Below are 27,314 nucleotides of genomic sequence, written 5' to 3' on the forward strand. Positions count from 1 at the left end.
ATTAATGTTGATTTTTCATCCAAATCATCATTAAATTTCAAGATTGAAATCTAAGTGTTAAATAAATGTTGAATAAATGTGTGAAATACTGGTGGAACCTGACAGTTCTGTTGTAACCGACGATCTATTTATAACTGTAGTTATGGCACATGTATTTACGTTTTGGCCAAGTATTAAACATGTATGATGCAACATTATTTTGTAATGTTACACACATTTGTGTTTAATGTTTATGTAACGACTTTATTGTTACTTGCCTCACTTTTTTGCAAAGTAACCTTGGTTCCTACATCGTGTTTATGGAGGGAGTGTTTATGGTGTGACGGCCCCTGTGCCATGTGCATTGAGGAGTCAACAAAGTAAAAGCTGAGTGCACACTGTCCTGTCATGTTGGTGTTTATTATGGTGTCATGAACCAAGCAGCCAGGAACACACAGGCACGAATGTAAACTTCAAAAAATGGGTTTTATTATACCCCCCAAAAGGACAAGATGATTACAAAAATTCAAAATAACAAAAAATAAAGTCTTTAAGAACCAAGTGGGCCCATAAAAGAGGTTAACTTAACAGATCGCTACTCAAAAATCACTTAACAAAAACATAACTCAACAAACTGACCTGCCCCAATGAGAAACAGCTCCAGTTATATAGCAAATGAATAAACCATTATATACACCAAAGGTGAAAACTAAAGAGATAACAGATAACCATCATTCAAGAAGAACCCCATTCCCCCTGCATGATCACAATAGATGGTCCATTCCACTTTATTGGCTTCTGCATTTAAACCAGCTCCACCCTCAGCCTCCTCTTTCAGCCAAACCAGGAAGGACTGGAGCGGAGGTCAGGTAACTAAGTATCTCAGTTGTGTGGTTGCATGCATCCATCACATATGGAAAAGCATTTTTAAGATAAACTGTAGTCTGAAGTATAGCCACAGCCAAAAGAAACCAGGTAAGACCACCACAACCAGAAACCAAGGTTACATACTTATAGTTAGTGATGGGCAGATGAAGCCCCATGAAGCACTGAAGCTTTTCATCCAATTGGTTCACCCCAACGCGAAGCTTCATGAAGCTTCATTTGCTCTAGCAGGACACCTACTGGACGTAAAAATAATAGCTGGCATGAATTTGAAGAGTGTGGCATTTTGCACACAGCCTGTAAATGTCAACAACAAAAGGAGTGTGTAAAACATCTATATTGTAGTGATGGCAGTATACTGTGTATATTTATGCTGGCAGTATGGAAAATGATTATTTGCGGCAAAGTTCGAACCACTTCATGAACCAGTCACGTGGTACAGCCGGGCAGCGAGGCTTCGGACGTCATCATTTTCAGCTCCTCCCATAAATGAAGCAAGCCTCGATACGCGCTTCGCGGAAACGCCCCCTCCATTACTCGACACACGCTCCGAAGCCTCGATACAGAACGTCACATCACTACTTATAGTTGACCATGTTTCAACCACTTATAGTTGAAACATCAAACATGTTCAAAAGGCATGGATTTATAGCTGACCATGAAGTGAAACCCATCATCAGTTGGACTGTTCTATAACAGCCCTCTGAAAGTGGTACATCCCATCTGTCCACCACTGAAAATACTGGGAACGTCTAGTGAAATTAGGTTGACCCAGAAATTCAGCAATAAAGCCATTTATTTAAATTTGGGAAGTTAGGATTTATTTTTGAGTGGAGAAAATGAGAAAACCACTGCTCAGCAAAAACAACACAAAGGCTCATCTCACATCTGGATGATCCTCCTCAGAAACTCTTCTGTGGATTGAAGAGACAAAAGCTGAACTTTATGGAAGGTTTGAGTCCCGCTACATCAGACATCAGAATAACAGGATTTCATAAAAAAACACCTCACAGCAGCAGTCAGACGTGGTGTGATGGTCTGGGCTGCTGCACTGCCTCAGGATGAATTCTGCTCTCAGAAATCCTGAAGGAGGATGTCCAAACATCAGTTTATGTCCTCAAGAGCACTGAGGTTACGCAGAGAGACCAGCAAGTCCAACTCTGAATGGCTCAACCAAAATGAAGGTTTTGGAGGGATGATCTGATTTCCTCGTGTTGGTGTTGTTCCCAGACCATCATGAAAATGTTGTTCCAGGTTCAACATTGCAAGTGACCAATCACATTGTTGTGACGTTATTCCTTTGCGCGCCAAGCCATTCGTGCATTTATGAAATTCCAATGTTGCAAGGACAATATCAATTCTTAAAGGGTTACGGTTACGGTTAGGGTTAGGGTCCGTTGATCGGCGGGCAGAGGCGGTTTCAAGCAGCTTAAGTACAGTTTTTTGTTTTACGCCGGTTTTTCCCGAAGTCGCAAAAGTATGACGTCACAACATTCTGATTGGTCACTGCAATGTTGATCCTGGAACAACATTTAGTATGATGATCTGGGAACAACACCAACACAAGGAAATTAGATCAACCGTTTTGGAGTGTCTGAGTCAAAGTCTGAATCAGATTGAATCACATCAAGTTTATTTGGGATGAACTTGAAAAACCTCTGTGTCTGAATTCAAACAATTCTGCCAAATAAACACGACCAAAAACTCCTCCACAGTGATGTGAAAGACTCATTTCCAGTTCCTGCATATCTTCATTTGTGGAAATGTCATGGAGCTACATGTTAGTTTCCTGGTTTTACCTTTAGGTGGCGCTGTTTGTATTTGTTCCTGTGAAAGCTGTAACAGTGACAGACTTGGTTAAATGAAGGTTTATTTGTCTTCATGAACACATGATCAGATTATGGAGCTCATATGGAGTCATGACACAAACATGGTTTTACCTGCTTTTAGTGACAGGCTTTGTAATTCAAGCTGAGGATACAATGGTGCGATACAAAGATTTACAGCACATGAAGCAGAAACATTAAAACCTTCACCTTATCTGAACTAAATACAACAAACATCCTGCTACAGTTTAATAATGAACCAATCCAGCAACAATGAAGGAAGAAACCAAGATGCTCCTGACTCTGGTAAAGGAGAGGACATGAAACACAGACTGCTCTCTGCAAATGTCTAAGCTGCAGGTAACAATCTGTTGGTCATTTTCAAACCCAGAGACTGTAAACACTGAGCAGAAACACAGAGTTCACCCCAGAAAATCTACATGTGCAGCTAAGAAGTGACTTTGGGTTTAAACTTTAGTGTTTAAACAAATAAAATTAAATGTCTCATTTCTCCTCTGACTGACCCACTTGTGCTGCCCTCCTGTGGTCATGGCTGCAGACATGCCACAGGCTTCAGTCCTTCCCCCTGAAGCCCACCTCTCATAGCACACTACATAATCAGTGACCCAAAGCCACAAACGTGCAGCACAGCCGTACTGCAGTCCCAGCCACACGAAAGGAGTCGAGGCGTTTTTGGCTCTTTCCTGGACCCATCGCTGCTCCTCAGGGTTGCTGATTGAAACCAGGTCATGATGTGTCTGTCTGCAGTAAGTCAAGGCTTCCTCCCAGGTTTGGTTTTCCCTGATCAGAATCAGTTTATCTGCCATAAAATCAGAGAAAACATGAAATCAGTAAAATCTGGACTTCAAGTCTCTGGATGTTTGGTCCAGTTTCACTGGAAGAACAAAAGAAAACATTTCAGTGATTCTTCAGACGAATCAGCAGCTCTACAGAGAAATCTCTGTTCCAACCATCAGCTAAACATCTTCACCTGCAGAAATAAGTGGCTGAAGAAACATACTGACCTAAATCCTCTCAGTGACTCCAGCAGTTCATCTATTGGACAAACAGCTGAGATAAATCTGTGTAAACTCACCATCATAGCAGAAGAAAGGCTTTCTGTGGTCACATCCAGCAGAGCTCCATCTTCCTGATCTCTCTAACAGAGTCGTAGCACATGTCCTGTTGTTTAGTCCATCATTAAATGAGTCCATGTCCCAGTATCTGAAAGAGAAGTTACTCCCATCTGACCACCTCCAGCTGTCTCTGAACAGGCCGATCCACGAGTTCACCTTAGGGGCTCTAGAGTTCAGCAGCGTCTTAAACTCTTCACTGTATATCTGATCGAGTCCACTGGCCAGGTCGGTGTGATGCTGTCTGCAGTAGCTCTGAGCCTGAGTCCAGGTCTTCTTCGCCATAATCGCCATAATAATCAAATGAAACGTTTTGTTGTCTTTCATTGTTTCTGTCGAGTCAACAGAGAAACACAAAAACATCTTTATCAACTAATTCGTCTCATTCTTCAAACTGCCTCTTTCAAGACTATATGATATAACTCAGATTATAAACTACATTATAACATTAATAAATATTGTATTATCATATTACTGTCCACATATTCTCACCGTCATAGCAGATGAACTGAAATGTGTCACTACATGGATAATCTGCCCACTTGTCTACTGTCATCACACAGTTCTCAGGGTATGCTCCATCATTTGGCTCTGTATCTCCCCAACAGGTTTTATTTTCAGTGTATTCCTCCCCCGGCAGAGACCAGTGCCACGTCCTGTTGTCTCTTCCTGGCTCGCTGTACAGTCCAATCCAGGCTTCTGTTTGATTCTGTGCAGAGTCTTGAAGTCTTCTCATGTCTGTCAGGTCAAACACTTTGGCCAGGTCTGTGTAGTTCTCTCTGCAGTATGCCCGTGCTTCATCCCAGCTCATCTCTTCTTTACTAAAGTGGTACTCATACAGCTGACATGTGATGAAGACACACTGACCTGAAACAGAAGAAATACTGTTGAATATCTGCTGATACAAGCAGGAAACTCATGTTCCCATCAAACTGTCCAGTTTACAGGTCAGTCCTTGATTTTCTCAGTAAGAGTTCATTTGTTTAATGAGTCCTGATCAAACTAAAGGATTTCAGGTGGAAACAATCAGGAGCCCTGGTAAAATGATCACTCACCCATCAGAAGAAGCAGAAACAGACTCCACTGCATCGTCGCTCTGTCACATGAAAATGACTTTTCTGTCATTTGGAGGAAACAAACTAACACACTCTCTCTTTGTACTCAGTATTTCAATATGAACAAACTGTTTTTAGCCCTGACTCAAACACACACTGTTAATATGAGTTATATACAGACTCATTTACATATTTCTATGGATAGAAGAAACACTGAACTGTCCAACAAGCAGAAAGAGGAAGTTTCTAATATCCAAATATGACAGCAGAGGTAGACATGGACAGGTCTCCACTCTGTGACAGTGTCAAAAAATATACTCTAAAACACTTCTTCAGTAAAGACTCAGAGAAGAGAAACACACAGAACTTCTTGCTAGCAAGGGCAGCCTCCAGACTGAGACTCACCCTGAGAAACTGCCCCGGTCTTTATTTATACTTCAGTGAGCGTTTGTTCCTTACATTGGAATGTGGAGGTGTGTGTGTGTGTGTGTGTGTGTGTGTGTGTGGGGGGGGGGGGGGGGGGGGTCAGAGTGTGGCCCCATAAACAACTTCCCTTAACCTGCTGGTCTGGAAAATCCAACAGTTCATCTATATGTAAAAAAGCACTTAAACTAAAACTGACATAGCTACGTTAATCCTACCGTAAAACAATAAGACAAGGTACGACCTCTCTCATGCTCCCAGGATGTGGGGGTGAAGCCAGAACACCTTAGAATGTTACAGACCTCCTAGGATGAGACATTCCTTCAATATGCCACCAACTATATACTTCTACACACAAATGATTACATGCAGTATTCTACCATATGCAAACTTATATCATTAAAAGATTATACTGACTACTAAGTACAATTTTCCTATTAACAGACAGAAACATGAATATGAGTCTGTTGATTTTTGAAAATATAAACATAACACTGCCTGATCAACATCGCTGGATCGCTCTGACGCTGACATGATCTTATAAACCTATCAAAGACTTTTTGCATGTACTGACGCAGCAGTCAATCCTGTTCAAGCTCGCCCTCCAAATTCACCCATCATCAGGTTATCGTCCATCGTTGAGTTTGTAGAGCTCAATAAATGTCTGTCAGTGCTGATTATTCAAACTGTGTTCTGTTGCTGCCCCCGTCTTCCACGTGGACGACCTCCTAAACGCCGCCACTGCCTTCCGTGTGGCCGGCCTCCAGACTTTCATTGCCGCCGCCACCTTCCGTGTGGCCGGCCTCCAGACTTGCATTCCCGCCGCCGTTGCTGTCCGCACGGTCGGCCACCAAAACTACTTCCTCACCGCCGCGGTTGCCGTCTGCACGGTTGGCCTCCAGAACTGCTTTCTCACCGCCGCCATTGCCTTCCTCATTGGCCGGCCCTCAGAACTGCTTTCTTGGCGCCGCCGTTGCCTTCCTCATGGCCGGCCCCCTGAACTGTCTCACCCTGGCCTTTGGTGCTATCAGCCCCCAGACTCTGCTCCTCTGTGCGCGTTTTGGACATTTGGTTTGCCTTCCTGTGGGGCTCTTGTTTTGCTCTGTTCCGGGCCCTCCTTCCTGGGCCCCCCGCTGCCCACCCAGGTCTGGTGGTGTGTTTTGGGGCTTTCGGGAGCCAGCCCTTGGGGGGGGTACTCTCATGGTCCTGGGTCGGTGACCCAGCGCTTTGAGTTTATGATTATTATTTTCTAGTTTATTCTGATTTTGTATTAGTTCTTGGGGTTTGGTTGTCATGTTTATTTTCCCTACCAGTGTCTCCCTCTGTGCTCTGTATGGGTCCCCGAGTTTTGTGTTGTAAAACAGTCTGTGTGTTTCCTGTTTTACTTTGTAGGTCTGTGTCTCGTTATGCCCACTAGTTCCAGCTGTGTCCCCTCCTGTGTGCCATTTCCTGATTACCTGGTGTGTGTATTTATAGTTTGTATCTGCCTGTGCTCCTCATCGCATCGTCTGTGTTTCGCTGTGAATCTTCTGTGTACTCAGATTATTTTGTGTTTCTCCGCGTCTCTCTGCTCCTCGCTCCATGTCCTCCTTTTGTTTTAGCTTTTCCAGTTTAGGTTTATGTTCAGTTCTGCCCACACCTTGGTTATTGTGCACTGTAAATAAAACCCACTTTCACCTCCGCCACTGTCTGCTTTTGGATCCTCCTTCCTCACCTCCACATGACTGCCGCTGCAGCCGTGACAGTACGACGCAACCAGTATGGATCCAGCAGACTCACTGAGGAAGTGCAGATCAGCCTTTGACGGGACCCGGCTAGCGCTTGGAGGGCCTCCGTGCTGCCGTTCCTCACTAGCAGCCTACCCTTCGGCCCAATCACCGGCTTCTTCCCCCCGGACACCCCGGTCTCGCAGAAAACGCTCCAGCCAGTAAATATAGAAGGGACGCAGATTATATATGATATGCTTTGGTCAAACAAGGGTTAAGTTTTCTCAGAGGGTTGATGAGCTCTGATGAGAACCTATTGTTTTACTCCACTCCTCGCATGTCAGCCAATCGGTGAAGCTCTAGGCAGCTCTTGTCCCTCCTTAGTACCAGCTCCCAAGTTTTCAGTCTCTTGCTCCTACAGCCAAACAGAGCAGACTGTTTAAATTTTGATGTCAATCAGTTGTTTTACAATACTCAGTATTGAACACTTGGAGGTAATTTTTAGTGTATTTCCACTTGTACTAGTAGGCCTATGGTACAAGCGGGATTTAGCACGTCTATTTTAATACTCCTATTTGTGGACTGAGTCCTTGTGTTTACGTGTTACTTAAATTGATTATTTGCACTTTGTTCAATTTCTGATAAGCATTTGCATATTATTCCATTTCTTAAAAGGGGTAATATACTTATTTATTTGTGATAAGATATATATGTACAGTGAGTTATTTTGATGGATGTAATTAATGTTTACAATGAAAGTGAATTATATGGTGACTATAATTCCTGAATGTTTGCAACCTTGTAGATAATCTTTAATGTTACTGCAGGTTACAAATAAGTATTGAAACTTGATACTGTGAAATTTTGGATATTGATACTTTGACCTTTGAAACTTGATATTTTAATGTTGTACAACGTGACTGAACTGATGATGATTGAATTGATGATAACTTATCTGAATAGTTGTTACTGCACTGTGACACTACTTTAGTTTAATTTGTGAGAGTTATCCTTAAAGGGTACGTGACATATATTTGGCCATTGTTTATAGGTCAGGTTTTTATATGGGACGAATCCAAAGACCAGGTCAGCGATTCCAGGACCCAGAGTGTTCAGTGTTCACTGGATGGCGAGCCAACTCAAGATCCTAGGAGACGATATACATATACATGCACACTCACGCGCACATTGATGGACTAAAATCCTCTACTGTACAAGTAGTACGGTAGGACAGACAATCACACACACTCCTTGTCGGACGAATTCTATTGGAATACACCTGTTTGTCATGGGCCCCACCGGTACCATTTGGACTTAAAAAAGACTAATTCTTTTACTTGTGCACAATTTTATTTTATTCAATTTTTTTGCTACTTTGGGGGAAATTTTTATACTTGACATTCTGTTAAAACCTGTTGAAATACTGTGTTGTTTACAAATTTATTTTACAAGGCTTAACATCACTGAAGCACTTTTAAAGCCACACAACTGTGTTTGTCTGGTTTCTCTGCCATTCGTGTACCAGAGCTCTAAGAGTCGTTCTCAGTCTTCTGATATTACTTATTACCTTGGTAATTATCCATTGGTGCTTTAAGTAACTCCACGTAAGTGCTATAAATACAAAAAGAAAAAGCTGCAAAACCTATATCAGAAAGTGTCGAATTTAGAAAAACAAAGGAGTACAGGGGTCAAGAGTGAGTATTCTTTGAGTATGGATGTTGCTGTTTTGAAAAGAGTCATGAAGAATCTGCTGTCCAGTATACGTAGAGCCCAAGCAACTGCACATGTATGAAAAGAAGTTCTTTGCATGGACTTTGAATACATCAATACCATAATGCTCATATTTTGCGAAAGAACAGCACACAGTGGCAGGTTATGCAACCACTCAAAATACAGACAGTTGAGGCAAAACGATATAATATATTATATTATATATTTGTGACGGAGTCGCACCGTCCCGAGCCTCCGACAGCTGATCTGGGCGCATACACGCACCACCACCATTAGTTTTTACAATTACCGTGGCTGCGCGGCTTTTCGGCGACCGGGCAGATAAACAAAAAGGGGTGAGAGGTATATTTTGAGCAGCGCAGAGGGTGGCCAACATATTTTCCCACTTACCTTCAATAAAGCCGGTCGCGGAGATTCGCTATGATCGCCGATTATACGGGGGTTATGCAAGCCGATGGTATGGGGTTCCGGGGTTTAAATAGTGGGTTCGCGCGCGCTTGAAGAGTCACGTGAACTGCATTATTCTTTTGGTTTGTTTGGTGTTATTGTGAAACACTGTAGGCTGCCGGGAAGTGGCCATAAATGTCTGTATATACATATATGTATTGTAGGACTACAGCAGGAAATAAGCTGAGGGGGAAAGACTGTTTGATAATAATAAAGAGATGACTATTACGCCTAGTGGGAGGGGCTATGGGGTATAAGAGAAGGCGGTCAGGGCCCACCTGTGGCTTTTGCTTTTTTTCCAGTGAGCTGTTACAGAGAGGGTAACATGCAGACTGTGTTTTGTATATAGATGTTTGTTTGTGCTGACTTAAGTCAGTTCTATTTTCTTTGTAAATAACTTTTTGTGCACCTGGGAGGCCGGCAAAATAAATAAATTATCCACACTGAATGCTTTCCGACTACGCCTGTATTTGTTCGGGAGAAGTTTAGGAGAGGACCCCGCGACAATATTATATAATCAATCTTTCATTATGTCCCTAAACTTGAAAGAAGCAATCCTTTTAAAAGATTTATCTGATTAATTCCTTCCTTTTTCTGTGAATTAACAGAAGGACATGCTGACAATATCTACTGTATCCTTTCTAAGTGTGGGATAAATGTTCAAAAAGGTTCGACTATGTGTCTTTGTAAAAGGGTAGGCTAATAAACTGGATTTATCTAATTTATCTCTTTGAGATTATGATTAATAACCAATAAAGTGGGCTTCAAAGAGTACAAGTAGCTCTGGGCTACCAATAAGCAAGCACACATATGTTTGACAGGTTTTAGATCCAAAAGCTTTCAAGCATTTGAGTCTCTACTTTCAGGTTTTTAAATGTTCTTGCTTTCATACTTTTGCTTATTAATTCATTCAGTTATTAGGTTAATAAAGTATCAACAGTGGACATGGTATCTTTTCTTAACTTGGCTTCTATTATATCTGTAACATGTCCCGATTCGTGATTGAGGTGAGAGACAAACGACCGCAGGTCCAAGTGCGTCAAAACAATGATTTTATTAAACACGTGTGGAGGAAATACACCATCACAATCCTCAGCATAAAACCCCCTTATTAAACACACGTGTGGGGGGATGAACACTGTCACACAGTCGGCGTCGATCTCCCCCGAACAATACACCAGCAGTTGTTTTTATAATATCAGGGTATCGTTTATGACGCCCCTCGTGCGTCAAAGCAGATAGATAACATGCATCAGTTACAGTAACCACAACCTTTGTCACATTCAAAAAGAACAGTTCCTTCCTCTGTTCCTCCGCCAGAAGCTTCCTGTTGACCTTCTTACTCTCGCTTACTTCTGGAACTAAACTGTCACTTATGCAGGCCCAAAATAAATGCAGTTACAAGCAACATATGTCTGAACTCTTACCTAGGAACAAGTCTATATACTGTATATGTGTGTACTAAACTGGTTCAAAACATACTTAGAAAACAGGAAATACTTTGTATCAATAGGTAACTTCACATCTGAGCAGACAAGTATCACATGTGGAGTTCCCCAAGGTTCCATCTTGGGACCCCTTCTGTTTAACATTTACATGCTCCCACTGGCACAGATTATAAAGAACAACAAAATAAACTACCACAGCTATGCAGATGACACACAAATATATATCACAATGTCACCAGGAGACCGAGGCCCTGTACAGGCGCTTGGTAAATGCATTGAGGAAATTAATGACTGGTTGTGCCACAATTTTCTCCAGCTAAACAAAAACAAAACTGAAGTAATAGTCTTTGGCGCCAAAGAAAAACGATTACAGGTCACCAGAGAACTTCAATTTATACATCTAAAAACCACAAACCAGGCGAGAAATTTGGGTGTAGTGATGGATGCAGACCTAAACTTAGAAAAACACATTAAGACAATAACAAAATCAGCTTACTATCACCTCAAGAATATTTCAAGGATAAAAGATCTGATGTCTCAACAGGACCTGGAAAAACTAGTCCATGCATTCATCTTTAGTAGGCTTGATTACTGTAACAGCATCTTTACAGGTCTACCTAAAAAATCAGTCAGACATCTACAGCTCATTCAGAACTCTGCTGCTCGAGTCCTCACTAAGACCACAAAAGTGGACCACATCAGTCCAGCTCTGAGGTTCTTACACTGGCTGCCTGTCCGTCAGAGGATAGACTTTAAAGTTCTGATGCTGGTCTATAAAGCTCTGAATGGTTTAGGACCAAAATACATCAGTGACCTCCTGACCCAGTATGAACCTTCCAGATCCCTCAGGTCATCTGGATCCGGTCTTTTATCAGTTCCCAGAGTCAGAACCAGACACGGAGAAGCTGCATTCAGCTTTTATGCTCCTTATATCTGGAACAAACTCCCAGAAAGCCTCAGATCAGCTGAAACACTCAGTTTATTTAAATCCAGGTTGAAGACTCACCTGTTCTCAGCTGCATTTGAATAAAGCACCAAATCCACACTTTTAAGCTTAAATTTCAAAACTTACATTTTAACTACTGATTTTATTTACTGTTCTGATTTTATCTGTTTTGATTTTATATACTGTTTTGTTTGTTTGTTTGTTAATTAGTTTGTTTGTTTGCTTGTTTTAATCAATTTTAAATCATGCTTTTTATATGTTTCTGTTTCTAATGTCTCTGTAAAGCACTTTGAATCACCTTGTTGTTGAATTGTGCCTCGCCTCGCCTCGCCTCGCCTCGCCTCACCTCAGTGCATGGCCTCACTCGAAAAACAAAGACATTTTAGAAGTATACTTCCTGACTTATTCAGAGTCATCTGTTACCAAGCAAACTCCAACGCAGCAGGTTGCTGAATACACACAGGCCTCTATTCAGGCCTGTTTCTAGATTATATGTGGTGTATATGCATTGTAAGCGTGTTCTTTCCATAGCTCTAAGCCACTTTACTCAATAGATCGGCCGGACGTCGCGTCGACCGAAGCTTCTGACCATCAATTATCTGACCGAGCATCAACTCTTTATTAAGCACCAAAATGCAATGTGTATAACATGATTACAGTTGCACCTGCAATGAAAGATTATTATGTGATTATGCTAACACCTGAAATACAGACTTTAATGTAGCATCAACAGCTTCAATAAATGCTTTGATGAAATGATAATTAATGCTATAGTAATGATAATGATTATGAATGGTAACAGTAAAATAATTTCCTAATCTCCACAAACACTACAAACTGAGTCATAGAATTCATTCAAATTCATTGTAACTGAAAGAAAGCAAATATAGGCATATTAAAATGTTTCTTTAATACTCTTACTGTATTTATCCTGATCTATTCTAAACTGTTTAGAAAGTTTGTCCAACGGTATGTGAGGAATAACAAGAATTTTTGTTCCTTTTCATGACGTTCCCCCTAAATCCAGGCAACATTAGAGCAATCAAAAAGCAATAACACAACCTACTGAGCAAATGATGAAATGCACTCTCGATATTTTGCTCTTTATGAACAAACTAGAAAAAAAAATCACTGATGGAAAAAGAGGAATGTATTTTTAAAAAGTGAAATATTACCATATTTAAAATACACCCATTTTATCTGAATTATTTGCTTAATTCAGATACTGTAATATAAATTTACTGGCCAGTTCATAAGGTACACCTTGCTAGTGTAGACCTACCTTCATTCTTCATATCTCTTTTGAGATTCAACACGTGGAAATATTCACGCATGCTGATCCAAACTGACATAACTTCATCACACAGTTGCTGCAGATTTGTCAGCTCCATGTCCATAAGGCAAATCTCCCATTCCATTCAAAAGCTACTTTATTGGAGTAACATCTGGTGACTGTGGAGGCCATTTGAGTGCAAAAAACTTCTTTGTCATGATCAAGGAAGCAGTTTGAAATGATCTGAGCTTTGTGGCGCAGCACATTAACCTGTGGTTAAAACTCACAATGAGAACCATATAAAAATAAACACAGGGACTTGCCAGTCTAAGGAGCTTGGAAAGAAAAGCATCTGGAGCAGGGGTGGATCTAGAGAAATTTTCTTAGGGTTGCATGAGGGTGGCAGAGAAATCAAGTGGGGTGGCAAAATCAAAACACATATGCAGGTGGTTACATATGGTTAAAATGATTCAAATGCAGTAAGTATACATGTTTTTCATATAAATATCATCTGTAACTTAATTATTGTCTGTAGCCCACATAATTATACACTTTAGTTACATAAAACATGTGAGTTTTGATCTTATGTACTGTAGCCTGTATAATAAATAAATATGTAGCACAATAAGTATAAAATCCAGAAAGCTACACTACATGGGGCGGTTCATTTACAAACACAAGTCTACCACTGTTTTTTGTTAGAAAACAGTCACATTGTTAGAGCTTAAATTACACAAAATGTCAGAAATCTGCACTGTCATGAAAACAAATTTAAACGTAATTTTTCATGATTTGTTGGATTAACCCACTGAGGTCTGAAATACAACCGGACACTTTTGACTCCTTTTGAGTTTATGTTTGTATTTCACCCTCAGATTGTTTCATTTTATTTCCCCTTGCCTTGTTTGGTATCATTCCTTTTAGCTCAACTGGATTTAGTTGTTTTTCACTGACATACTGCATTAGTATTACTGATCTGAAATCACACAAAGAACTTAAAATCCTAGTAGTATTTTTTACTGTAAAAAAACCCCCACAGACATGTTGAGTAAATGTTTATAACTTGAAATGCAAATATAAACTGTACATTTTGTAAACATATACAACTATTTATCTATTTATTTATCAACTAAAATGCAGCCAATACACCTGCTGTTTTTTTCATTTTGTACAACCATTTAAACATATTACTAAAACTAAAATTAGAGAACAATCAGGTGTCGCAATAAGATGCTCCACAAATGATGTGTGCCAGTAAAAAAAAAAGTTTGTGGATGATTGAGCATGCATCAAGACATTTGTGGCTCTAACTGCTGAAATGTAACATCTCCAATATTGAATACAGACTTTAATTGGGTAGTTGTGCATGTGGGAGAGGTGATTGCAGGAGAATTGTGTTTGAATCCCCCACAACAGATTCACATCTTGAGATTCAAAGACAGTAAAATCGTCAAACACAAAAATAGATCAACACCCATATATATGAAGAAAAAACAGGCAGTGGCATCAGGAATCAAGAAGAAGTTTTCCTTCACGACTATTGCTTTGACTGACAGCATTTGTCAATTAATGCCAGTAAACAGAGTTGATCTTCTGATCCTTGTTTATACTCATGTCCAAATAACACTCAGCATTTCTGAAACAAGGTTGTGAGACAGGCACAGAGTGGTACAGTCTGGAGGGGCTGCTTTGCACCCTCAGGACTTCCTGTTTGGGGTGTGCTCCAGTTTGCACATTTCTGACTTATTGACTTTATTCTAAAGAGAATACTATACTATTCTACAGAGAGTACCATTCAACAGACCAATGATTCTGTCTTTCAGCAGCACATTTAGCAAGTGCTTTGCAGTAGATATAATCGCCCACCAGATGGCGACAAAATGTGACACACAGTGAGCTGAGGCGTACACACACAAACACATATATGTAAACACTCATTTTGTAACTTAAGATTATCCTTAATAATTAATGATTTACTGGATATCCAACACACAACTGTGCACCCTTTAGTCAGAGTAGTTTAGAGTGCAAAAACCTGCTGATATCTCAATTCTGTGTTTGTGGAGTTGACTAAACGTATAACACTGTCGGTATATTATGTGAGAAAGAAAGAAATTACTTAATCCTTAGGTTTAAATAATGATAATATGACTCCCAAAATGTCTAGACTGTGTAGAAAGTGAGATGGAGCTTTTATGTTCCAGGCAGATAAGACATATTGTTATCCTGAGAATAGAAACGAGAAAGAGCTATCAATCTGTCATCCTTTCCATGTCCAGGCCGGGTGAGGTTTCCTGTGTTGAGTCAAATGGGTTAGGGCCACATTACTATGTCAAATATACCATTCAACATTTTATGCTTTTATGGGTGTTTAAGAGGGAAAATGCTCCTACATTTTTTAATGCAGAGCCTTATTCTGGTTGGTAGTGAAGTATTTACGTTAACCTCTTAATAGTTTTTTATCTTGTCCCTTTCGTCTCACTACTCTCTATCACCTTTTCTACCCCTTTGAAGAAATGAGGCTCCATAAATGTTAAAGAGGTAATTAATATTTTTCAGTTGCAGTGAATAGAAGAAGCAATAACAATACAACATAAACCAGTGACACACTCCGTGGGCCTGGTGCACCCTGGAGGGGCCGAAACACCTGATGAATCGATGGACGATGTGTCCCAAATTATATTTTGATAATCAAATCCCTAAACCTAACCAAGGAAAAATGGCAGCTTGGGTAAAAGACTGAAAGTTACGGCACACAATGATGTGTGCTGCTGGTAAAGTTTCTGGGCTGCCCGTCCTCAAAACAGCCATCCTTCAAGATTTCCTCCATTTAATGCAATGCATTATCAGGGATTGTAACATCTAGTCCTTTTACTGAATGTTTTTCTTGAACTTTAATACTATATGTATCTCTGACAAACATAGAGTTTCACTCACTCCTTGATCCTCAACATAAACTCGAAGAAGGAATATGGTTAGTGAGTTGTCCTTTAAGTGCGCTTGTGATTTGATTTGATTATAATAAGATTATAACATTGGACGTAGCCTCCTGTTAAAATTGTTCTGTTGCCAGTAGGCTATCTTTGAGATCTCCAGGTGTAGATGACTCATAAATGTAGGTAAACGAAAATATCCACAGACAGTTTTACAGTATTATGTCCTCAGTATAACTCTGTATTCTATAATATTGTTTTCACTGTAGTTTACAGGCTTTAATGGGACATCTTTTTAAAATTATGACAAGAAGTTATCATGAGCTGTCAGACTGATATTTTATAACTTTCTTTGCATTTCTCTTTTTGTATTGACCAGATAATCATGAATGGGACATGGCTGAGTCGTTTAGGGGCAATGCATGAACACTGCAGATTATTACCAGAGAGCTGCCCCCAGAGCCTGTGGGTGTTTGGGGGTGCACAGCAGACTGGAAATCTCAACCGTATCCAAAATGTACCTTTAAAGTATCCACACATGGTACTGAATTTAAATCAATCACACAGTCATTTATGAGACAACCAAATGAGGCTCTATTAGCACCTCATGCTAAAAATAAGCATAAGAAAATTAGAATGTTGAATACCAGATGCAAGGTTTTAAGCCAATACTGCTGTACTACTGTTAATGAAGCACAAACAAACAGTACATACATATAATAATAACAACAACAACAATAATAATCTGTTTTCAAGTGCAAAGGGTATCAAACTCTGACTTTACCTTGTGCACAGTTTTGCTGTAAATACATTCCTTCACTCCACTCAAGCTCAAGACAAACGGTCTACCTGCTGATGGCAGCTGATGTGGGCGACCGTGGCTCAGGGGGATGGGAAGAGCATCTGTAACCGGAAGGTCGGGCTGTCTGTCCTGGTCGTTGTGTCCTTCGGCAAGACACTTTACCCTACCACCTACTGTTGGCCAGAGAGGCTGATGGTGCGATATGGCAGCCTGGCGCATGTGAAGGCCGATTACGTCACAGCCAGGCGTCGAAGGTCGACTCCTTCAAATGCGGCCGATAAATGCGTCCTTCATTTCCACGAATTTGAAGGATGGGTCGGGTGTGTCCTGTCACTACCCGATCTGTACCGGAAACCCGATCGGTACCCTGCATGCGCGAAAGGTGTCTACTTCCGGTCGAAGTATTTTACGATAGTTACGGGTCAGAGTACCTGTTAAGATGTTAAGAATAACAAGTAAAATGTTTCCGATAATGAAACATTTAATATAATGTAGACAAAAACAAAAAAATAAAAAGATAGTTAGGGATCAGGACTCACCGATCCTTACTGCGCATGTGCAAAGTCGGACCGTACAAATCGGGTCTACCCGATCCGTACCGTGCAGATGTTTTATTCTTCTTCTGTTCGTTTAATGGCAGTTTACTCCCCAGTGTACGAGGATACTGCCACCTGCTGACCGAGCAAAGGAACCCTATTGTAAACTGAATTAGCATCATTACAAATGTGTGTTGATTTTGATTTAATGATAGTCGAGTGTATTTATGCTTGTTTGTGTGGAGAGGATTGATTGGAATACTGATGATGATGTCTGCTCTCACTGTCAGTTATCAGTAAACACTTCATCTGGCTGATGAATGTTCACGTTACATATTACAAAGTCTGCATTATTAACTCTGTAATTAGGCGCCATTCTTCTTATTTTACGGCGCTGTTCTTTGGGGAACGCTCTCTGTTGAGGAGAAAAGCATGAATTTGTTTGTATACCGATTATTCATTGTTTAAATGTCCTGGTAGTCGAAAAGGAGGCAGAGCTGTTGAGAAATGCTAGGAGCTAACTGGGCGCTAACCGTATCATTCAAATATATTGAATGTCGCAATGTTGGCAAAGAGAGGAAGTGACGTAAGATTTGCGCATGCGGGGTACCGATCGGGTTTCCGGTACGGATCGGGTATCGACGTGTCCTTTGTAGGCCACCATATCCCAGAATTCATAGCGCGGCCGAGCCAAATTTCAGCTGCCAACAATGGCGGGTGCTACTAAGTTTTAAAATGACTCTTATTAATCTTTCTGGGCCACAAAATAAACATATTTTAAGGCGAGAAAGGGTTCCTTGGGATTTTCACACATAATGAATAAACGATAAACAAAAAACTGATTAAAACAGAAGTGTGAGACGGTCGAGAATTTACGCCAGTGTCCTGTTTTATTTTAGATAGCAAGGAGCAGACGGCCGAGTTTATTAAACTCCGAGACAGCGGTGACGCTAATCAGAAGGCTAGACTGTACCACACTTCCGGCCTTCTCGATCGTAGACCACAAAAGCCGGGTTCTCTGAAGGATGCAGCCGACATTTTGGGACACAGCTAATGTTTGGTTTTCTTCCTGAATACTATCGTTGTTTATATTTACTGCAGGAAAAAATGGTAAAAGCGGCATTTTACGAGGAAAACGCTCTCTCACTCTCAGTAGTTTTGTTGTGTGTGTCAGAACAATGAGGCGACTGCTGAATGTTACAGGTGTTACAGCAGTGACACATCTGCTGCTGTCAGGCCTGCAGGTATCAGGCTGTTGTTCTCCTTCATCTCATAGTGGACACAAATTATTTTTTGGAGTGGCACAAATAATTTGTGTGGCATCAGATTTGATGCAGAACAGCTGATTGTTCTGTAAATAGTTTGAAATGTTTGTTTAAACACATTGGCTGCATATTTTTGTAAACAGCTGCAAAAAACATTGTTGTTTGCATAACTCAGTTACTTTTTTGAAGGAGTAACTATATAATTAATTGCCCAACGTTGATCATTATTTACTGTATTTTGCAGACAGAGAGTTACAGGACTCTCTTATTTTAACTTCCAATAGTGTTAACATCCTACACAGCTCATGAACATTGTAAGTGGGGTAAAGCAGTTAATTAAGAGTACTCTAACATAAATGTAAAAGCTGTAATTTGATTACTTTAATAAACATGTAACTTGGATGCTGGCGTGACCACAGTGCACACGTCTGCTGTTGCTCACAGTGGTCCAAGGGGCTGCTCAGGGAGTTTGTGTGTTCAGACACATGAACCATTAGAGGGAACATTGCTTTAGACCAACGGTGAAATTGGAATACAGTTGTTCATTGGAAACCCAAACAACCTCTTCCTCATGCTCTGATATCGCCAGCTCCACCCTTTGAGCCTCCTCCTCTTTTTCATCAACACCAGACACTGACTGGTCGGCGGACATCGAGGAAGCCTCCAGAGATAGAAGTTTCAGTACAGAGAGTTACTATGTGCACCTGCTGAAGGCAGGTGAAGCTTCATTATCTTATTCATCATATTCAGCATGCAGATGGTTTACTGCTGAGCTGCAGGATGTCAGCAGGTGAGTAAAGAGCAACACAACAAAAGCTATTTCAAACACATCAGCACGCTAAACATGGATACCACAGCCATCACATACATGATGATCTGTGTCTGAGTGTGTTGCTGTGAATTATGGGACAGCATTATATGCTCCTATTTTATAAAGGGCACCCAGTGTGTCCTCCTAAAGGAGGTAATAAAGGAAGAGCCAGAGCTCCCTTCCTTGGTTTTAGAAGATTCCCCAGCTGTGATTGTGGCCACAGAGACTTTAAGAAGTCACAAACTGAGAAAACTGACCATCAAACTGCAACACAGCAGTCAAAAACACACCACACTGATTTTTTCTGACGCTATAAGCTGAGAAACATCTGTAGAAAGACGGCAGTGAGTGACGGCACCACAGGATCTGAACCTGATGGACACACTCAGGAGATTCTCAGCTTCACCTCCAACTCTCTGTTTGACTCCGGCTGCTCTCAGTTCAGGATCCAGAGCTTCATCGTGGATCCACTGACAGGGTCAGGATGAGATAAGGTTGTTTTTTTTTAGTCCTCGGCCTGCTGTGATTGGCTGCTCACAGAGGTGAGAGGTCAGCGTGTGCTGTCTGTTTGATCTGCTTAACTTTATTAACAGCAAAGTAAACACACGCCCACACTGCAGAGCCTAAACGGCTCTCTGTCATTACAGGGTTTGAAAGAAGAAACTGATCACATGACTGTGGAAACAGATTTATTGAGAAAAGAATGAGGAAGTAAAATCCAGCAAACAGCTGACAGTGTCTGAGTCTGGGTTCATCTCTATGTGCGTGTGTGTTTGTTAACACTGGAAGGTCCCACACACACAAACACCCACAGAGCTCCGCCCCCTCCAGCCTGACAGCCAAACAAAGCAATAAAAGATTCAGTTTCCCAGCACACACCTGGCTTTCCTCCAGCTCAGGTCCATCAGGAAGAAGCTCACCTGGTTGGCTCCTGCTGTCAGACAGGTGTAAAGACTCTAAGAATACTCTGCACACACACACATGATGAAATCTCTAAACACATTGAGACTCCAGCAGATCCACCACAGTCCACATTCAGCCTGACTCAAAGAGCCTGGATCAAACACAGAGCTTCCAGCAGCTGCAGCTTTACTTCCAGCTGACAGACAGAAGCAGAATCCACAATCAGGATCAGCTACTGGGAACCAGCATCAGTCCTGGGGCACAGACAGAGGAAACATTGTTAGACCAGGTTTGACTGCTTTGAACCAGGAGCTGTACAAACCTGTACTGCTTTAACCAACGCTGGTGTGCGCCAGCAGGAGCAGGTGCTGGCTTTATCTGCTGTGTTTGTAGCATCAGATTCAAATCATATATGGTTTGGGGGGGCTGAGGGGCCCCGGCTCTCATCTTGTGTCATTAATTTGTAGATAAATATGTGTGACCTGCTTTCCTGTATTTTTGTAGGCTTTCAAAAAACAGGGTTTTTTTTTCCACAGTAGGAACTTTAACTTTTTGGCTCAGAATCAGAAACATTTTCTATTAAAAGCAAAGAAGAAACTGAAGAATGTCAGCTGAGACAGATGACTCGTACTGAGCTTAGCTAATGATGATACAGCATCGCTCTGTCTCTGCTCATAGTGAGTGTAGCTCATCCAGCAGTCCTGTTTCTGTCTCTTAGTCCTGTCTGCTCTCTTTCACAGTTATCACAGTTTATAAAAATCTCAGTGCACTTTTATAAACTGTGAATGTGCCCAAAGCTAATATGTAGAAGCAGTTGTATTAAAAACAAACTGTTGCAATTAAAAGCCCAGAATGACTCATCCACATCACAATCCTGACACTGAGCCTGATGTAAACTGGTGTTTCCTTTCATTCATACAGGAGCTCACCATGCAGGCACACGTGTGGTTACACACAGAGATCCAGCCCTCAATGTTTCTGGCAGTTTCATCTTCTGGTTTAAATAAAGCCACCCTGCAGCCCGAGTGTGTCTTTATAAACTATCTGCTCCTCATCCTTTGTACCTGCACTCAGAGCTGTGGACTCACCTGGGCTCCAGCTCATCTGGTAAAGTCTTCTCAAGCAAATCAGCTGCTTTTATCGCTTTAGCAGAAGCGACCTTTTTGGGGTAGAAGTCGTAGACTTTGTAGAGCAGCGTGGCAGGATGATGACCACCAGGGGGCGTCATGGCATGAACACCAATCAGCGGCATCACTGAAACATAATAATGACAATTTAAACCATCACAGTTTCCTGCATCCCTCCCTCGCTGTGTGGCTCCCTCACACAGCTTTTCAACGTTTCACTCTTAATCTGGAATTATAATTTATCTTATTTAAGCTTTATTTACACAGGTTGTCCCACTGATACATGATGTCTCATTTATAAAGAGACCTGCTTCAGACAAACATATTAAAGTGACTACAATAAAAAAATAGTCTTATAACTAAAATGGTCTAATGTTTCCACTGATGAGTCATTTATACGTCTTTTAAAGTCTGTAAGTAAAGTTAACTAAGAGACCTGCAAGTCGTGCATTATGCTCTATGCAGTTCTGTATGAACTGAATCCTGCATAAGGCCCATGAGGACCAGTCAACCAGAGAGTATAAAGTACAGTGGTGTGCTAGATCTGTGCTATGTGATAAACAGACTCCAACAGATGGAGAGAATGAGCAGAGACAATAATTATATCACTGAAATCCAGGAGAGCTGGATGGTGTGGTAGCAACAAGAAGAAGCCCAACTACACTACAAGACCTGAACACAGACTTTTACATTAACCCCCACACCACCGCCTTTTCTCGGACAGCAGAGTGATGAACGTTAAATCCACCAACTGCCACGTCTTTAATCACTATAAAATTAGATAACTGACTTTCAGATACGACAGTTATGTCAGCACTACTTGAACAGGCCCAGACTCTAAGTATATCCATCTTAGGCAGCGAGCTATGAGCGTTTATATGAAGGATGTGGAAACCAGGCAGTTGGTATATCACACACAGCCAGGGCCTAGCGTTAACACCAGAGAAAAAGAACAAAACATGATTATTAAGCACTTTTAAATGTTCTGGTAAACAAATAACTACAGTAACAAGTATAGCTGACAGCACGGGTCTCAACAGCAATCATAATACAGTAAGAAATGCACCAAATCCAGAGACGCCTGGCACCCTCAACCCACACTGTTGGCTGTACCCAAAGCTGCTGCTAGCTGCTGTCAGCTGTTGCTCCCCGTCTGGTGCTAAATGACGTAATGACTTCTCTAATATTTTCCCATGTGGCAAAGCTAACCAGCAGGCTCTGCTTTACTGCAACACAAAGATGAAACCGTCACAGTGTGCAGGTGTTCATTCAGGAGCTGATTAATCAGTGAGGACCTGAGCTGTCATGTGATGATCTGATGATGTCACAGAAACAGTGAGTCACCTGACTTAGACAGAACATTTGTGAAGCAGAGCTCAGAGTCGGGTTTGAAGAACATCTCCTTCTGAGGTCTCCACAAGCTCAGAGCTGCAGCATCTTTGTTCCAGTCCTCTGGCTGCTTCTCACTGAACTTGTGAGCCAAAGGTGTATATCCATCTGTAACAGTGAGAGCAAGGGTCAAAGGTCAAAGAGTGACGACTCAGGCTGAACTGATACACGCCACAGTTCTAATGTTTCATGCTGCTCAGACTTTGGCTTTGGTAAAGTAATACTGGCAGGCACCACAGCTACTCCTCACCTTCCTGGTATATGCACCTATGGTACAAATTTGAAGATCCTAAGTGATCAGGGAAACGCTTGGATTCAAACTGGGCCGAGGTTTTTACTATAAACTCGTATTTCGCCTCCTTCTCGAGTTACCACATTTACAAACTTGGATTTGCACCCTGCTAGCCTGGTGGGGAGACGCCATACTTCTTTCATGACCGAGAGGTAGAAACTGTCATTAGAGAAAGAAACTCAACGATCTAACTGATCCAAGCAATCCAACCATCCCTTAGCTCAAGTTATCCTGACTCTGAACAAACCCTTTAGAAGGGCCATCAGCTTCTGGAAGTCATGGATCCTCTTTCCTTTTCTGCAGGCAATATTTTCCACGGGTTTGTGAGATTTCAAACATTGCAAACTTGGAAATTCTTTGCTGACGTGTTTGTGGTGTGACACAGCGGAGAGAACCACAGATTTATCTGTGGTTATATTGAGTTATTAATCAGTGTCTCCTGGCAGAATAAGACATAAATGTAAGTATCTTTAATATTTAACTGACCTTTAGCCTGATTCATGTGGAAATTTCTCACATATCAGATTTAAAAACAAAGGTCCTCTTACAGGGCCCTGTGGGGCCCCACTATTACTACAATCTCAAAGGACATCAGAGAGAGAGGAGAGATTCTGAACTCTGACCCTTAATAATTCAAATTTTCATGCTTTGTTTGTGATTTAAATCATCCTGCTGATGAACATCAAACTCATATGTTGTGGTACGAACTGGCTTCAGTTTGGTGTGAGTGCTGCTCTGACCTCTGCTGCACATCCTTGTGTAGATGACTCCAGCCAGGAAAAAGAGCAGACCCAGGATCAGCCCAAAGGCTCCAACGATCATCAATTTCTTGGATTCAGACATGGACGGGACTGAGGACACACAGGTGAGAGTCACACAGGTGGACAGACACACAGGTGTGTACAGGTGTGTAGATACAGACAGGTATTTACCCCAGTCAGTAACCAGAGGTCTCTCCAGGCTGGCGTGCTCCACCATACAGGAGATCTTCTCTCCAGACCTACAACACAAACCAACATCACTGACTCTCACACTGAACTACAATTCGTGACTTTTCGTTATCCAGCCTGATTCTATTTCCTGCTGTAGCACTCCGAAGTAACAAAAGGAAGGTTTAGTTGGCATGGCTGCACAATTATTTTGAACCTGGAGACTCAATGCTTTTTATGGAATCATAAGATTTGTTCATTTGATCATTTCACATCTTGTAGAAATGTGTTCCAAGCACGCGACTATCTCCGTCATCCAGGTGTAAAGGCTTAGTCTTTAGCACTGGTCCTTTAGAACAGGAGGTTCATGATGTTTTAGCTCAAGTCCATCACAGGCTCAGTTTGAGGAATTCTCTGAAATTTATTACATGACACATCAACACATGCAACGGTAATGTAGGGAAATGTTCATATTCACTAAGTGAAAACAAAGAAATTGTCATGACATGTTTATTGCTTTGTTAAAAACAATCTGGGGGACTTCCTATTTTTTGCTCTGCTGAATTCAGACAGTTCCTGCTGAAACCACTTGGCTCAGAAGAAATGGGAACTTTGGGTGAATTTAGTTGTGGCAGGAATGAGGAAGGAAAAGAGGGAAGAAGTTTCACAGGCTGAGCTGTGAACATCTGCATCTGTGGATCATTTTCATGTTATTCAAACGAAAGTCAGTGAGCTGGAGACACAGACCAGACTGAGCTAAATAAGTCGAGGGCGCCCAAGGATCAGACCAGAGCTGTTTTATTGAAAAAATGAATACGGAAGGTGATCTGTGCTGACGCTGGAACTATCCTGGAGAAAGTAGACATGAGACTGAAGAAGCTCCACAGCATCAGGGAAAAAATAAGCAGGTGACAGAAAACATTAAAAACTTACAAGAATAAATTAGAATCAGCAAGTCCTGTTAGCAGGCCCAAACTAGACTCACCTGGGTGTGTACTCCAAGTAGGAGTGGGTCTGGTAGAACCAATCAGCATCTGGAAGCTCATCAGTTGCTGTGGTGTTAGAGGTTACTTCCTGTCCGTTTCTCAACCAGCTCACTTTGATATATTTGGGGTAGAAGTCGTAGACGCTGCAAGCCAATATGGCAGGATGATGATCAATGGGAGGCTTCGTCCAGTGAAGTCTGACGAATGGTTTCGCTGGAAAATGAAAATGACTTTGGTAAATTTTGCAACAAACTAAAGCAGGACGCCGCAAACCACAGACACTCCGGTGTGAACTGCAGAGATCGTGTAGCTTTATTGAACGTGTCACATTATAAACCTTCAGCAGTGTTACTGTAAACTGTGCAGAAGGTCCAGGCAGGAGTTGTGTTGATGATGCATCAGTGTGATGATGTTTATACGGTGATCCGATGATGCCACAGAAACACTGACTCACCTGATTTTGTCAGAACACTTCGGTACCAGAGGTCAATGTTTGGTGTGCAGTATGCCTCCTTCTGAGCTCTCATTGAGGCGAGCTGTCCAGGATCCTTGTTCCATTGGTCTGCCTCCCTGACACCGTACTCGGTGTATCCAACAAACTTCCCCACACTGCTGTCAAACCTGACATACTCTATCCTGTTGTAATAGTAAGATCTGATGTACTCTATGTCCCGCAGCTCAGTGGAGTTAAACAGGCAGCGGGATGAAGTGTAATACTCGTATCCATCTGAAACACAAAGATCAGAGAGTCACTCAGGCTGAGCTGGTCCCCCCACACACACATCTCTACTGTCAGGAGTTACACACAGCTACTGTTGGAGCACCACAACAGCAACATCATCACTGTCACATCACTTGAAATACAATATGTCACTTTTATTTATATAGTGCCATCTCACAACAGCAGTCTGCTAAGGTGCTTTACATTGTAAACACTCAATGTTAAACAATGTTAAACGTTAGACAGCAAACTCCAACAATCACATGACCCCCTATGGGGACTGCTAACGATTTAGTACAGCTGTGCTGTATAAACACATGATATGGTATAATATTGCTGAGGTTTGCACATTTGTACAGGCTGTGTCTGGTTTGAGACCAGGAGGACACACAGCTCTCTGTCAGGAAGAACATCCAGTGTAAAAGTTTGCAAATCAGTGCATCACAATATTACACATATCACTTCATACATTTCATAATTGACGTCATCCACTAAAAACAAAATAGAAATTATAAGTGATATATTGAAAAACTGTGCAAAACAAATATTATATCATAACAAATGATAAAGTTTATGTCCAGTAAACTGTGCGAACACTGAGGCCAACAGTTACTTTCAGTGATGATTGGTGTATTCATTATTAACCTCCTAAGACCCGAACTCTTCCACAACATGCATTTTTAATTTATATTTGGGCTGATTGGGGCCCGATGACTGTAAAAACAAAGAATTACCAGATTTTGATTTTACTTTATTTTTGTTTTTATGAAAAATCAGAGCCAACTATGAGGATATTCATTTAAAATTTTGATAGAACAGGACCCAGGAGGTTAATGTGAAGAAGTGAAAAAGGTAAACAAAGTAGCCGGTTGATGTTTGTGTTTGATCTCATTTGACTCTGTCAGCTGATGAAAACAAGTGATCTAAACAATCACTGAAGAAATGGAACCAGCTCTGAGAGGAAGAGGAGGATCATCACAGGTTAAGGACAAAAAGCTAATCCCAGCTCATATGTCACGTTCATTTAATCAATAAAATATCTCTGATGCATTTAGACTCTTTGAACATACATGTGAGTGTATTGATTGAATGTTGATGAGTGTATGTATAATACCTGCTCTGCAGAGGATGATGAAGAAGAGGCTGACGCAGAGAAAATATGAATCCATGTTGAGTTCTCCTGACAAACTCTGACAGTCTGACTGAACACAGTGCTAAAAACCAGAGGGCATGTCACATGATCTGCAGCATCATGTGTTGCCAGGAAGAAATCTGTGACAGGAAACCAGGAAATGAGCTTTAATTTATTCAGCTGGAAATGCTCTAACTCGAACAGACTTCCTCTGAAATACCGAAAAAGACCAAAATCTGATCATTTATTTAACTTATAAATAATGGAATGACTGACTTCAAACATATTATGAAGTCTAGATAAAAAAAAAATAATTAAAAAAATTAAAAAATTAAAAAAATAAAACCTTTTTTCTTTCCTTTTGTGTGCGTCAGTCAGAGAGCGCCCAAACATCCCGCAGCTCACAGTTTACACCCTCAGCACATTTTTTCACTTCTCATCTCACGTGTTCATGGTGCACATATTAATAAAGCGGTGGAGACAATACTCAGCATCTAACTTGCTCCAAACAAGTGTAGAGAGGGTAAACATTTTTATGGCATGTAGTTTCAGATGAAACTTTTTAACAGATCAATAAATACACACACAGTGTTTATGCAGTTTCAGTTCGTCCTGTTGGCTAAAGGTACACTTACT

The 27,314-nt window shown here is 41.2% G+C and overlaps 2 protein-coding genes across 3 annotated transcripts; both read right to left on the reverse strand.

The window, feature by feature from the left end:
- Nucleotides 1-3,157: 3,157 nt before the first annotated feature.
- On the reverse strand, nt 3,158-4,948 carry LOC146634757 (putative C-type lectin domain family 20 member A). The gene is made up of 4 exons (XM_085349952.1): nt 4,879-4,948; nt 4,316-4,690; nt 3,787-4,155; nt 3,158-3,510 (listed from the first exon to the last, which is right to left on the reverse strand). The coding sequence occupies exons 1-4, from the start codon at nt 4,946-4,948 to the stop codon at nt 3,158-3,160; spliced, it is 1,167 nt and encodes a 388-aa protein (XP_085206078.1).
- A 15,925-nt stretch (nt 4,949-20,873) lies between these two features.
- On the reverse strand, nt 20,874-26,729 carry LOC146634758 (H-2 class II histocompatibility antigen, E-S beta chain-like). Of its 2 annotated transcripts, XM_085342985.1 has the most exons (7): nt 26,661-26,729; nt 25,280-25,552; nt 24,825-25,038; nt 23,843-23,910; nt 23,651-23,761; nt 22,574-22,726; nt 20,874-21,356 (listed from the first exon to the last, which is right to left on the reverse strand). In XM_085342985.1, exons 1-7 carry the CDS (start codon nt 26,713-26,715, stop codon nt 21,187-21,189), a joined length of 1,044 nt encoding a protein of 347 aa, XP_085199111.1. In that variant the 5' UTR covers nt 26,716-26,729; the 3' UTR covers nt 20,874-21,186. The 2 variants fall into 2 exon arrangements, with proteins under 2 accessions (XP_085199111.1, XP_085199103.1); XM_085342977.1 differs by having other exon boundaries at nt 23,651-23,910.
- Between the last annotated feature and the right edge of the window lie 585 nt (nt 26,730-27,314).

Source organism: Diplotaxodon limnothrissa, linkage group LG3 (genome assembly GCF_057381915.1).
Source record: "Diplotaxodon limnothrissa isolate DT_005_m linkage group LG3, D_limnothrissa_male_GT1.1, whole genome shotgun sequence".
NCBI classification, from domain to species: domain Eukaryota; kingdom Metazoa; phylum Chordata; class Actinopteri; order Cichliformes; family Cichlidae; genus Diplotaxodon; species Diplotaxodon limnothrissa.

Coding starts and splice junctions, on each gene's coding strand:
- LOC146634758 (XM_085342977.1), bottom strand. CDS start 26,715: ATGGATTCATATTTTCTCTGCGTCAGCCTCTTCTTCATCATCCTCTGC. Junction 25,553..26,660: donor CATCATCCTCTGCAGAGCAG/GTATTATACATA, acceptor TTTGTGTTTCAG/ATGGATACGAGTATTACACT. Junction 21,357..22,573: donor AAATGTTCTGTCTAAGTCAG/GTGACTCACTGT, acceptor ATTATGTTTCAG/TGATGCCGCTGATTGGTGTT.
- LOC146634757 (XM_085349952.1), bottom strand. CDS start 4,948: ATGACAGAAAAGTCATTTTCATGTGACAGAGCGACGATGCAGTGGAGT. Junction 4,691..4,878: donor GTTTCTGCTTCTTCTGATGG/GTGAGTGATCAT, acceptor CTTCTGTTTCAG/GTCAGTGTGTCTTCATCACA. Junction 3,511..3,786: donor GCCTTTCTTCTGCTATGATG/GTGAGTTTACAC, acceptor ATTTTATGGCAG/ATAAACTGATTCTGATCAGG.